The sequence below is a fragment of the Sorex fumeus genome, unplaced genomic scaffold (assembly GCF_029834395.1).
Source record: "Sorex fumeus unplaced genomic scaffold, SorFum_2.1 ptg000018l, whole genome shotgun sequence".
Taxonomy (NCBI): domain Eukaryota; kingdom Metazoa; phylum Chordata; class Mammalia; order Eulipotyphla; family Soricidae; genus Sorex; species Sorex fumeus.
In genome coordinates, this window is record NW_026606075.1 from 29354295 (window position 1) to 29368569 (window position 14275).

At 48.9% G+C, this 14275-nt stretch overlaps 1 protein-coding gene across 1 annotated transcript in view; it reads left to right on the forward strand.

Annotated features, from left to right (window-relative positions):
- MRPS27 (mitochondrial ribosomal protein S27) overlaps positions 1-7006 on the forward strand; it is a 99311-nt gene extending 92305 nt beyond the window's left edge. Inside the window, exons 10-11 of the mRNA XM_056112598.1 lie at positions 2433-2603; positions 5265-7006. Of these exons, the coding sequence (XP_055968573.1) occupies positions 2433-2603; positions 5265-5504 (411 nt within the window). The 3' untranslated portion in view covers positions 5505-7006. The remainder of the gene's footprint in view (positions 1-2432; positions 2604-5264) is intronic.
- The last annotated feature ends 7269 nt before the right edge of the window (positions 7007-14275 follow it).

Genomic DNA, 14275 nt, shown 5'->3' on the forward strand with positions numbered 1-14275 from the left:
ATTTCTTTTGCTTTTGGGGTCATACCCAGCAATGCTCAGGGGTTACTCCTGGCTCTGCACTCAGGAATTACTCCTGGTGGTGCTGGGGAGACCATAGGGGATGGTGGGGATCGAACCTGGGTCGGCTGCATGCATGCAAGACAAACGCCCTACCCGCTGTGCTATGGCTCCGGCCCCATGCCAGCGTTATTTCTATGACGCACCCTTGAGGCATGAAGAACCATGTCCTCCTTTTTCTGAAAAAAGGGGCGGGGGGGGAAGCCCTAGAGGATGCGATGAATGTTGTTCTAGCTCCCCACACAGGAAGAAGACTCTCCAGCCCCCCCTGAAATTCAAACCGAGTTCAAGACAAAATCCTGCCTGACCCACTGCCCCTGACCCCTCTCCACCATCCTCAGGGGAACCCAGCGGAGGACGACATGAGTTCAGGGACATTTTTCAGTTTTTTTTTCCCCTCATGGAGTCCAGGAGAGTGTCCAGCGACTGTCCCCTCCGGAACCCCCACAGGAAAGGCCCACTCTGTGGTGAATGTGGGGCACTGAGGAGTTCCGGATCAGGTTCCTTTTGTGGTTCTGAGGGGCTCACTTCTCTTCTCAAGGAAGCCATCCTCCCGCGGGCCTCAGGCTCTCTGCGTCCCAACTCTGCATGAGCCTAAGCGCATCATGCTGGGAGCTTGCTCCACTTAGGAGACCGAGGCCTTGTGTCCTTCTGCTGGGTGACAAGCCATAGGTCCCCCGCAATCCCCAATGTCTGCCCCTGCCCAAGGTCCCGTGTAGCCAAGTGAGACCCAGAGCACCAGGTATTTATTTTCTGGCCAAGGTGTACCTGCAACCATGAGCTGCTTATTTGCTCTGCCTAGGACTTACCCCTCTGTAGATTCAGTTGTGAGATGTGTGAGTCAGGTGCCTAGCAAATTAGTGTCCAGGGCACCCCTGTGCACCCTGCCCGACATTATAACCTGATATTCACTTATATAACCGAGGATGTGCCATTCTAAACACTTGTCGCCATTCTAACCCTGCTGATGTCCCTGTGGAGTAAGGGAAAGCACAAAATTTCATGCAACCCCTTGCTGGGAAAACATCCCTTCCAGGTTTGCATTTTCCTGAGTTCCAGCTTGAGGAGAACATGGCTCACATGTCAGCAAGAACAGCCCGTGGGCTAGTGGAAGCATAGCACTGACGTTCTCCGGGTTTTCTCCTCGGGTGATATAGAATGTATCTGACCAGCAGGTGCTAATGCTGCCCTCGAGGTGATTCCTAGTACATCGCTGGTGACTCGGCCCTCTGGAAGGTGTAGAAAGTGGCCCTCAGAGTGGAATTGGTAGAGGGAGAAGGAGCCAAACTGATAGAACCCCCTTTTCTTGTTGACTTGCGAAGTCACAGCAGTCTTTCTGTTGAAATGAACACATGTGCCTGGCTGGTCTTTGCTGATTGGGCGTGCTGGGCCCTGAGTCAGAGCTACAGGTGACTTAGCAAAGCTGCCTTGCCTGTACCCAGAGCGGGGGCCCTGCACGCTCAGAGTGACCCTTTTGTTGGTTGTAGTTAAGTTTTGTTTTTCTTTCACTTTCTCCCTCTCCTTTTATTTATTTGTTTGTTTGTTTGTTTGTTTTGCGGGGGGGAGGGGGGTGGTGTTGGAGCAGGTAGAGAGAGAGGGGTTGGGCCACACCCAGCGATGCTCAGGGCTTACTCCTTCCTATCTCTGCCCTCAGGAATTACTCCTGGCAGGCTCATGGGGCCATATGGGATGCTGGGGATCCAACCCAGGTCAGCCATGTGCAGCGTCAACACCCTACCCTATCCTTTGTACTGTCTCTTGGCTTCTCACTTTTTCCCACTTCTTACCCATTGAGGAAGCAAGACATGGAAGCGGATGGCCTTCAGTACCATGCCCCTTGGATCCCTCCCCAAGTGATCCCCAGTGAAGTCCAGAGCCCCTGGTTCACTTTTACAGAGAACCCTGAACTTCCTTATTTGTGCCATTTGTTGTTGACTAAATTTTAGTGCTGGGGCTGGAACCTACAGAAACGAGACATGCTCTCTCCCACTTGAGCTATACCCATGCCCCTGATGGGTAGTTTTGATTCTGTTCTGTTCTGGAGTGGGGCATTGAGAGACCGTACCCAGCGGCAATGCTCAGGGCTTTCTCCTGACTTTGCACTTGGGAATCACTCCGTAAGGGACCGTAAGGAATGCCGTGGATTGAACCCAGGTTAGCCACGTGCAAGGCAAGTGCCCTACCCACTGTCCTGTCACTCCAGGCACGCCCCCCTCCCCCCACGGGTGTTTCTAAGTGAACAACTCAGGAGATAGATATCTCGGTGTCCCCTCCTATGCTGATGGAGCTCTCCACATGATTGGCTCACTGCAGCATTTGCCTCTGTCCGTTGGGGCCACCGCATGCTCAGTCTCTGCCCCTCTCTCTGTCTGCAGCTGGACGTGCTGGACCAAGTGCTGAGGGCCCTCACAGCTCCAGCCGCTGAGCGTTCTGAGAGACAGCCCGAGGAGGGATCTCCCAGCCCGGAGCCGGAAATGTGGACGGAGCAGCTGGACATAGAGGAAACAGAGCAGTCCAAGCTTCCCCGGTACCAGGAACGATTTCAGGTGGGTCGGAGCAGCATGGAGACCTTCTTTAGCGCTACATGCAACCAGCACGTCCCTGGCCGTGGCGACAGACAAGCATTCCTGTCACACATCACTGTCACACATACAGGCATTCGACACTGACGCCAAGAGTGACATTTTTATGGCCTCAGGCACGAAGTGGTCTTTAAAGAAACAAATGGCATTTTTATGCTCCTCTTGATACCTGCGCACATCAGTCACCGTTTCGTTCACCGCGGCAGCCTGTCATTACCCAGTCACCCCTGACGGGTGCTGATGGAGGGGTAATGGCTCGCCTGAGTGCCCACTGTAAAACCCTGGCCTGCAGAGCCAGACTCGACTGCTGGAGCTAAGAGGCGTGCATCTTCCTTGCTCCTCTGTGCACGCAGCCGTGAGAAATGCTCTCCTGTGCTCCACGGAAGGTGGAGACAAAGTGGCTGTTTCTTGAGCCCTGAGCACTGGGCCCCGAGCACTCTGGGTAAGGTGCCCTTGGTAGCCATCAACTTTGCAGCCCACAGTGCTCTATGGTCAGATCAGGCAAGAGGCGCCATGTTCAAAGTGTAAACACTTCTTTTGCCTCTTCCTGCCTTTGTTTCTCCTCTGCTCACTGCCACAACAGAAAAAAAACGGCAGGAACCGGAGCCATAGTACAGCGGGGAGGGCACTTGCCTTGCACGAGGGCAACCCCGATGCCATCCCCGGCATCCCATTTGGTCCCCCAAGCCCTACCAGAAGTGATACCTGAGGACAGAGCCAGGACAGGAGAAAGCCCTGACCACCACTGAATGTGGCTCGAATAAAAAGTGAGAGAAACAAAAAGCAACCCGAAAGGGGATTCTTCAGAGGAAGCAGAAACCTTGCCAGCTGACCCACTATGTCATTTGATGTCCCCAGAGAGATGTCCCCAGTTTTGCTAGGTGGTCACATTTGGCTCTACATTGGGGCAGCTGTGGGAAACCTCTGTCCCTGTCTGATGGGGTCGGCCCTGGGATTCCAAGTTTCTCCCGGTGCTTCTCAAAGATCTTGCTCAGCTTCCCTCTGTTATCATCCGGAAACCGGGGAAGGTTAGTCAGTGTTCCCAAGCCGGGCAGCCTCAGCTAAGATGACACGCATCCTCTCCTTGGTCTAACTTTGTAAATTTGCGAAGACAAACACGAGAAAAGCACCACTTACTTCTTCAGATGGTCAGTCATCATCACTTTCTCTTGTTTCTCCCACAAAGAACCTCAGAGGATAGAAATGTGAACCTGTATGAATTCTCAGCCCACCTGTTCCACATGTGCATTTTCAAAGATGAAGAGACAGACATTGAGGACTGACTGTATGAGGCACCACTTCCTGTCACCCTGTAAGCTCTGGTGGCTGGTTCTGCATGTTACAGGGCAGAGAAGTCAGTCACTTTGGGGACTGATGAGATTTGAACACATGGCTTACTTCCTCTGGTGTCTCAGGCTGTCTCCAGGGTCTGAGCACAGGGAGAGTGAGAACCAAAAGAAATAACATTCAGTTTACATTTCTGTTGCTTCCTGTTGCCTGACTGTCATTAGTCTCAGGTTAGCTGGGGCTTAGCTGGGGCCCCTTTTCCTGTGGCTGACCCATCACATGAGGTCTCTGGCTCTTCCTAGAAGCCGTAGGCCTTGCCCGTTTCCCTCCCTGAGTGGGCAGGGCTTCTCACCTGGACCAGTGCCTCACCTTGTCTGGGAGCATGGTAGAAGCTATAACTGGGACCCTAAGTGGCGCTCTCTGATTGTCTCCACATCTTGAAGCACTTAAGTAGGTTAGTGTTTTTTAGCACTTCTCCAGGAGTACAACATCAGCAACCTGGGGCCAGTTTCAACTGGAGCTGCAGGCAGTGGGTCTGCAAAGGCCTGCCTTCAACAGAGCACAGCAGGAGGAAGCTCTGAACAGTGCAGCCCCCACCCCCCAACCCCCAACCCCCCACCTCACCCCTCCCCCTGGGAGCTGTTAGCATACCATTAGTTAGAAACCCTCCAAACAGGTTCCCGGGTGTTGAAAGGCACCCACTCTGTACACCGGCATTATCTTGGTTAATGTAAAGGCAAGATGGGATGGACATGCTCCCTTGTGTCAGCTGCTTATACCGTTTTTGTTTCTTGGTGCTTGGCCATTGCTGCTTAGGGTAAGACCACTCAAGTGGAAGCTGTTATTTGTCTTAGTCCTGCTCATTTTGTGGTTGAAAGCAAGAAATGACAGCAGGAATCATGCATCGTTCCATTTACTGTGAGTGAAAAGGGAGAAACCACACAGGCAGCTTAGCAAAGTGGCTGGTCTGAAAGAAAAAGAGATTTAAAAAAAAAAAAGGCCCTCCCGTTGATCGTCGATTTGCTCGAGCGGGCCCAGTAACGTCTCCATTGGAGACTTTGTTGTTACTGTGTCTGGCATATCGAATACTCTCGGTAGCTTGCCGGGCTCTCCGAGAGGGGCGGAGGAATCGAACTCGGGTCGGCCATGTTGGCCGCTTGTAAGGCGAACGCCCTGCCGCTGTGCTATAAAAAGACCAAAACTCGCAGGAACCCACAAAGGGCTTTTCCCCCCATGCTGTGACTGGGGGGTTTGTGCAAGTGACTGTCTCTCTTCCTCCCTTTATCCCTCTCCCTGCTGCTTCTCTCACATTCTTTTTCCCCCCTTTGTTGCCCACAGGCCTTACAGTCGAAGCTTCAGGCTTTGGGCAGAGTTGAGTCTGGAAGTCTCTTGACCCTGACGAGCAAGCTGGTGCGAGAGCAGCTCCCTGGCTGCGAGGCAGAGGACATCCAGGCCTACGAGCAGAGGCTGCAGCAGTGGCGGCAGGAGCAGGTGCAGCTGATCCAGAGGGAGCAGGAGCAGAGGGAGAAGGCAAAGCAAGAGCACCGGGCGCGCAGGGCTGCGAAGGCGTCTGCCTAACAGGGCACGGACCCTGCCCGGGAACTTTCACGGTGACCCCAGCCTTTTCTATAAGAGCCAAGGTGGGGGTCCCAAGAGAGAGTTTGGAGGGTAAGGCACTTGCCTTGCACGGGGCCGGCTCCAGTTCAGTTCCTGACACCAGATATGCCCACCCCCTCTGACCCCGCCCCTGAGCACCACCAGTCATGATCTCTGAGCACAGAGCCAGGAGTATGAGCATCATCGCGTTTGGCCCCACAGTGAAAATAAAAGCCAGGATGTTCTGCAAACGAAGGCTCCGGGTCACCTGCCTAGATGCCAGGGAGGGCTACAGCAAATGGCAAGTTGTCAGAATAAGACCACCAGCTGACTAGCTTTAATTAGGAACTCTTGCGGGTGCTGATGGCATTCGAGGGAGACAGGGCTCACTTGTGAGCATTGGAAGGTTCCTGATTTTGCCTCACGGCACAGTGGTGTGCTTTCATTCAGAATCGTGCTCTTTTTGTCAACAACGTACGGACAGAGTGCTGGGAGAGGCGTTGGATTTTTACTTTATTAAAACAATATGATTTTACAAAGTTGTTCATAAGTTGTTTCAGACGTTTAGTGTTCCAACACCACCATCATCCTGGCAGCCACAGGGTTTTTTTGAACACAGGGGTTTTTTTGTTCACTTGGGGCCAGACCCAGCGGTGGTCAGGAGCTACTTCCAGTGGTGCTCGGGGGACAGTGTGGTATTGGGGTCAAACCTGGATGTCCCGTCTGCCAAGCATCCACTCCAGCCCTTTGAGCCATCTCGCAGGCCCACACACTGATTTCTGAGTGGTGCCCAGCAGAGGGGAACTGCTTGTCCAGTTCCCTGTGTCCCTTTTCATCTCCTCCTTAGTACAAGTCCTCCCCGGAGCTGGGGTGCAGTGCCTACATGCCCCACACACATACCCCACCTTTCCCCTTCCCCCGGGCCTCTCCCTTCCAGCCTGACCTGGGAGTTTAGTACAGGAACCGACAAAATACCGTTGATCCCGCTGACTCTTACATTTCAGGACCCACCGTGGCATTTTATGAATAAAAGCTTTTGAGTGAGTTAGCCTCAGTTCCAGAGCCCCCTTAGCATCTGTATGTCGGTCTCTGCTCCTTCATCAAGTAGGTCAAACAAGACCCTTGTGTAGACAGGGGCCTGTTCACGCTCGGGCACACATACAGCTCGTGCCCATATGTGACAGAGAAATTGGAGAAAATGAGAGCGGGGCCAGTGCCAGTAGTTCACTGGTGACCAAAGTGACTGGACTCTTCAGTGTGAGCTCTGGGGTCCAGGAGAACAGCTCCTGCTCGCTCTGTGATTTTGCCTCTCAGTACAGTGGTGTGCTTTCACTCAGAATCATGCTCTTTTGTCCACATATGGAAATAAAAACTCTGGGATTTCTTGTGGTGTTTTCTTTCTCTGTGGGGGGAGAGGAGGAAGTATCATGCCATTTTCATTAGGATTTTGAGTAACACATTTTCAGTGCTCTGTTAAGTGATTTATAATATATAATCATAAATGCCATTAACAGTAATGAGGGCTTAGTGTGTGCCAAATATTTCCTGCAGCCGGCTTGTCCCTTTTTTTTATTATTAAATTAAATCACTGAGATACACAGTTACAAAGTTGCCCATGATTGAGTTTCAACATCCTCCCCTTTACCTGTGTACATTTCCCAGCACCAATGTCCCCAGTTAACAGGTTACACCCTTACACCCCCCCCATCCCCAATCTGCCTCTGTGGCAGACACCTCTCTCCCTCCCTCTCTCTTTCTCCCTTCCTCCCTCCCTCCCTCTCTCTCTCTCTCTCTTTCCTTTTGGGCATTATTTGCCATCCAGGTACTATAAGGTTATCACGTATATGCCTTTACCTAACCTACTTTTAGCACTCCTCTCTTGTCCAAAGTGGTCATTTCCAACAGTCATTGTTGCAGTGGTCCCTTCTCTATCCTAACTCTCTCTTGCCTCCACTTGTGACAAGCTTCTAACCACGAGGTGGTCCTCCTAACCCTCATTTTTGTCATCCGAGGATAATAGTGTCATACAGCGTTCTATATCCCAGAAACAGTGCAATCTGTCTGTCCCTCTCCTGTGTTTATTCAGTTTTTGAATGAAGTGCCGAAGCCCGGCATTGTCTTCATCCCAACCTGCAGTCCACGTCCAGCATGGTCCCAAGAATGGCAGAGCCTGCTCCTGTGGAAGGTCATATCCAAAATCATTTCTAACATTCTGGAGTTACCAAGCGTAGGTTTGGTTACCCCCCTCCCCACCCCCCGTCACTCCCTACTGGATCAAGAGGAAGGTTCCACAGCAATCAGAAGACACTTTTGGCTCAGTAATCTAATGACCTTGACACAAGAAACATCTGGCTAACACTGCATCTCCAAATTGTGCCTTCATGGATCCTCGCCATAGATGTACTGTTTCCAGGCCTCCCCAGAGGCCACTTGAGGAGCCCCTAAGGGTGCTGCTGCCCGGCTCCCGGGGCTTCTCCACTTGTGTCTTGTCTCCTTCAGAGCACTCCCTCGCAGGGGCGGGGTGTGGGGGGTCTTCTCTCCATTTCTCCTCTCAGGTATAGGGTGCTCTCCCACTCAAGATCTGACGGATGTGGCTGAAGTAACTGCTTTCAGTCCTGTGGCTGCCAGGATGATGGTGGTGTTGGAACACTAAATGTCTGAAACAACTTACAAACATCTTTGTAAATCACAGCATTTTAATAAAGTAAAAATTTTAAAAAAAATGATTAGGCTCTTCTCTTGTGACCTAACTCCAGTCCCTAAACCATCGAGCCTTCCTTTTCTAACTTGCAACATCCCTGATTTCTTCCAAGTCTACCTACCCTCTCATTCAAGACCCCCTTCCCTTTTAGAAAGAGACTTTCTGTCTGCCACCAACCAAGCTACTATCCTCAGTGCCTCTTTCTCATGTATACAAACTACAGGGGTACTTTCCTTACAGACTAGCTGGGCATTCATTAGACCTGGAGAATGGGCTTTCACTCTGCTGCACATCAACTACAATGATCCTTTTTTTCCACTTAACTGTCATCCATTTAGCGCTGCCTATCACCCTCATATATGCCGGGCAACTCCCACAGTATGTGCAGCTGCCTTGCTTCCACGGTCAAGAGTGCATTTGTCTGTACTGTGTGCGGGGCACATACTAAGTATGTGCTTACTATGGAGTTTCCACAGACCATTAGACCCCATTCTCAAAGAACATTGATCCTGCTGAAGGCTAGGAGGCAGCCACATAGGCACCTAACACCAGAGCTGGGAATCATCATGGAAACATGGTCATTTAGGACAGAGACAACATGATATGGGTGGCTAACAGAAGAGCACTTCAAGCCCAGGGATGGGAGAAGCTCTACTGAAGGCAAATAATCACAATCAATCTCTTTGTGCTGGGCTCCGTCACCATGGGTCTGACTCAGGCCAGTCCTCTTCTCCATGGAGACTCGTGCGCAGTAGACGTTCCCCCAACTTATTTTTAAACTGAACAGAAGTGAATAGCTTGAATTAGTCTTCTGTGGCCAATGCCCCACGTTCAACCTGGGACTCCAAAAAATAGGAGGGACAGTAGTGAAAAATAATCCTAAAATACAAACCCTTCACTCTCCTCTAGGGACTTTGTGGCCTTGGTCAGCACTACAATTTGCGTTTTGTTTTTACGTTCCAGGACTGTGATGGCATGTGCGGTGGGGGAAGGGGCCATGTAGATCTTGACAAGAAATCGTCAAAGGCCTGGGAAATGTTCCTTAAATAATTTTTGTGCACCCTGAATGAAATAGCATCTGATGTGTAGAGGCCCCTAGTGCATTTCACAGGGCATGGGCATAGCAATCCTTGCCAGGGAACTTGCTGGTCTGGATGTCAGCAGTGCAGAACGGAGAGTCCTGGCCTGGGTGGCAGTGCCGGGCACAGAGAGTTCTGCAGAGATGTTGATGACACCAAATAATAATGTTGGCTCATGTGGCAGCCTTACAAATGCAATTTCTCAAACAAGTGTTAGCCACAGATTTTTTTTTTCTTGTTGAACTGAATAGGAACCTGAAGTACTTAGTGTTTTGTGAAGGTGTTATTCTTTCTAAACAAAGTCCATTTGTAGAAATAAATAGATGGTGATTTATATGATTTTGCTGTTGGGGGCACCAGGACCCCTGAGTTCCTAAACATCAACACCCTTACACCCCTAGCAGAGGGGAACTTGTCCAGACCTGTGACGTGACCTTGTATGAGTCAATGAAACCAGAAGTCAAGGTGACCCATCTCTTGTGGAGCTCGAGAGAGGAAGGGACAAGTTTGGGAGGTGCTCAGAGGGCTTTTGTGAGTTAAAGAGTGCCTGGTGGGACTGTTTCTTCATGGAATGGTTGCCAGCCTTCAGAGATAAGTCTTTACTACTATTTTGAAAGGTGGGAGTAACCACAGGGGCGTTACTTGGAGAGTCTGGTGCCAGTCCCAGTGATACTTAGCCCCACACTATGGTCCTTATATTGCAGGGATGAACTGTAAACTCTATTTTTAAATCCTTTAATTAAATTAAAATTGTTAATTTTTTAAACTCTGAAAATTATTCAGTAAAAAAAATTTAACTTTAGAAAATGGGGAGAGAAGAGGAATTTTCTCACATAGTTGTGCTAGGGAAATTGCCTTTTATTCTAGCTTGACCAGCATTCTCTGCTTCAGAGAGGAAGTCATTACGTCAGTGGTAACAAGAAAATCCAAACAAAAAATGGTGGCAATGCCCCTGAGGTGGTGGCAGTTACCATGGGATCTTTGTTTAAAACCAAACAATTAGAAGTGGGCTGTGCTGTGTCGTTATGATTGTGAGTGTAAGGGACATGTTCACAGAACAATTTATTCTTACAAAACACATCTGAAAATAAAATCAGTTTGAGGCTTTCAACGCTAGATGAAAAACTAGAGAAGATTTAGGAGGGGTGATAACAGGGACATTGAGTCCTCTGATGTATGAAGGTATGAAGTAGGAAAATGTCACTTGCTTTTTTTTTTTTAAGTTTCTGTGATGCTTTGGCTTTTCAGCATTCAAAATTTCAATCCTTAAATCATCATCAGAAGCCAGTATGCCTGGTAGCATGTGGACTAGAGCAAATATGCCCACTAAATGCGGGTAGTGTCACTGTTTCCCAAGCTCTGACTCCTGATGTAATTATTTATTCATATTAATCATTTAAAAAATTATAGAGAGGTATTATTATTATTATTATTATTATTATTATTATTAGTCTCCTGCCCCCATGCCTGGCTGTCCTCACCAGGGCCCCTTGGAGGGGGGCGGGTTGAGTTTCCCTCTCTGCCCCAAGCAGAACCCCTGAAGACCTCTGGGACCCAGCCACAGCAAGGCTAAGACCACTATCCACATGCTCGGATGAGCCTCACACATGATGGAACCGGCAGAGAAACCCAGGTGTGCAGGACCCGGGGCTGAGATCTCTAAGCCTGCTCAGTTTGGAACTGGGCCTCCTCCACCCAGATCTCCCATCTTCCAGTAGCTAGACAGTTACACCCACCAACTTCCATGTAACCCCATCAATGACCAAGATCCAAAGACTATAAAACCAAGCTCCAAAAGTGCGCAGCCACAAATGCGGCCATGCGACCTCTTATTGTCTAGTTCTTGCTCTCAGAGAACCCGGCAGGCTACTGAGAGTATCCTGCCCACATATATGCCTGACTGAGAACACCTGTAAAGGTGATTAGAGGCTTCCCCAAAATCTTCCATCCCTCTTGGAGAGCCTGGCAAGCTACTGAGAGTATCCCGGCCACACGCCAGAGTCTGGCAAGCTACACGTGGCATACTCGATATGCCAAAAACAGCAGCAATAATGGTCCTCCATTCCCCTGACCCTTAAAGAGCCACCAATATGCCATCGGGCTACACTGGCATGTGACAGGGACGAATGGAGACGTTACTGGTGCCCGCTCAAGCAAATCCATGAATAACGGGATGATAGTGATATTATTATTATTATTATTATTATATTTGTAGCACCAAGGGATCAAACCCAGGGCATGCATGCAAGGCAAGCATGTATGAGTTGCATCTCCAGTCCACTCAAAACATATTTAACAGACTTTTTTGAAATTACCTATTTAATTCTACCAACCTTACATGGCAAAAATTGCTGCTTTCATATTTCTGAGAGGAAAAACTGAGAAATTGAGATGTCTGTGACTTGTTCTGGGCCACACAATAAGTGGCAAATGCAGTTTGAACAGAAATTTGATTCCAAACTCTTTCCAACAACACCATACATGCCATTTTGAAATTAAATATATTGTTCAACAGGTATTTATTAGCACCTACTATGTGTCACATCTTTGCTTATTTGCCCAGGAGACATGAAAAGAAGAAATGGAAGCAAAGTTTCTTCCAGTTTACAGACACAAACCAGTTGAAGGGGCATCATCTCTGCCTCGTCGCTGCTGGACATGGTTCTTGTGAGGGAGGGTGGTAAGAACTAGGGAGATGGGTTTACCAACCATCAGGTGTCTCTGGGGCGAAGGGTCCTCCTAGGACTCTCAATACCAAAACCAGGACAGTCCTGGGCAACCAGCAAACCAGGATGATCATTCACTCATTTGAGTTTCAGAAAGGAAGGTAGAGTCTCTAGAATGAAACTTTGGCAATGGAACACAAAACAACTTATTTAAATTGAGTCTGATAGATGTAATTCTAACCTCCTGGTGGTGATTTTACACCCTGCGCCTTCATGTACCCTTTCATCCCCTGAGAAATTTCAGACTCTTCGGAAACTTCTAGTAGAAATACTCTCTTAAGCATGATATAAATATCAAAAGGAGTCTCCGGGGTCAGGGATGTGACTCAGGGACAGTGTGTATGAGGCCTGGGTCCAATCCTGGCACACACACCTGCCCCCTATATAACGAGTGTATGTGACATGACAGGCTGCCATAGTCCTTAGAGTCAAACTTTGAAGTCAGGCGGGGATGATACTTTGTGGGCACATTTTCCATGGCTACGTGGAGGGGATGGGGAACTGAGATGCCAGGGACCCATCTGATGCCATGTCAAGCACTCTGAACTCTCAGACATGCTGATCCTTGTCTCCTCTGATCCTTTCCATAAGCCCAAGTTTCTTTCTAGAACTTGCTTTTACATAAGGTCTCAGACACCAGTACTAGTGCTTTTCCTATGATCACTTTACTCTTGCCCTTGAAGTTTCTGGAACCCCCATTAGGGTAGCACATGCATTTTGCTTACCTTTAAGTTCCCATAATATCGCCCACTGCTGAATATAAAAGTTACAATAAATATCTGAAAGACTTGGGAAGTCTTCTGTTTTGCCAGGTACTTTCGGTTATTATGATTATTTCTACTAAACATATTTAGTTTGCATGTGAATCAAACCCAGTGGGGGAGTAATCATATTGTGCTAATTCGTTTTGCTTTTTAGATGACACCCAGCGATGCACAGGGGTTACTCCTGGCTCTGCTCTCAGGAATTACTCCTGGCAGTGCTCAGGGGACCATATGGGATGCTGTGAATTGAACCCCATGTCGGCTGCGTGCAAGACCCTCTATTGTGCTTATTTTTAAGCAGAGTAAAACACCAAGGAGAGGAGAAGTATTGGGTCTAACAACCCAGAAGGGCAGCTACGGTGTGCTCCAGGAAGTCAGCCTGGGGAGAAACCATCCAGTTCAATCATCTAACCAAATTCTCTCATTTTGCAGAGGAGAGCAAAGGAAACTCCATATGAATATGGTGGCTGAGGTCATGCAGCTGCGTTTGACAGAGCTGGAACAAAACCTTTTGGGAATTTAACTTAACCCTCCTTCTAACTGCCTTGGACTATTTTACTTTTACTTTTCAAGAAATAATATCTCTTACCCACAGTTTTTGTCCTTAAGCCCCCCATGTCAAGAAGTAGCAGCTGTAGAAATCAGTAGCAAGTCTCCTCAGCTTTGCCAGAAGTCAGAAAGCTCTCGCTCCAGGCTACCCCTGAGGCAGGACTCTTGGCTGCCTGCTCCCTCTCCCTCCAGGTGGCCAACCTTAACTCTGGGTGCGCTCAACTCGGGAACAAACACAAAATGAAAGACAGCACAGCACACACATGAACTTTTGCCACTTTTGTATTTTATTGTGGAACTGAGTTTTTTTTTCTTTTACATCAAATATCCTCAATGGAAGAGGGGATATTGCACACAAATATCATAAAAGCACTACATATTACTTTCACTGGAAACTAATTTTCTACATTAGATATGACTGGATAGGATAGAAGTGATGCAGGATTATAAGACGTAATACCATACACAGCTGCAGACTGACACAAACACCATTCAGAACAAGAGAGAGGAGTGGGAGGTGCTTCTCAGCGGGGGCTCAGACCACATCTTCCCAGGGCCACAGAGACAGAGAGCTACAGGCCCCCGGGCCCACTGGGCTCTGCTGGGCCCCTGCCAGGCTCTAGCCAGGCGCTGGCCAAGGGCCAAAGGGCAGCCAAGTTTACACGCCTCCTCTCTACGGCTCCTATTTCGAGGAGCTCCAATTGGCTGCAGAGAAGCTACTAATTTTTCCCCCTTCCTTTTCGGTTTTTGATGCTGCCTTTTAAATGAATGAAGTCACAGATTTTTTTTTCTTAATCGTAGTTTTAATACCAGGTGAATAACCTAATTGCTTTCAAAGAAATACTCATTCCTAGGCTGCTTTCGGTGTGTTGTTCAGTTGGTTAGAAGACAAGCTTACAGTTCCTTTCCAATGGAAACAGGATCTTTTCTTCTA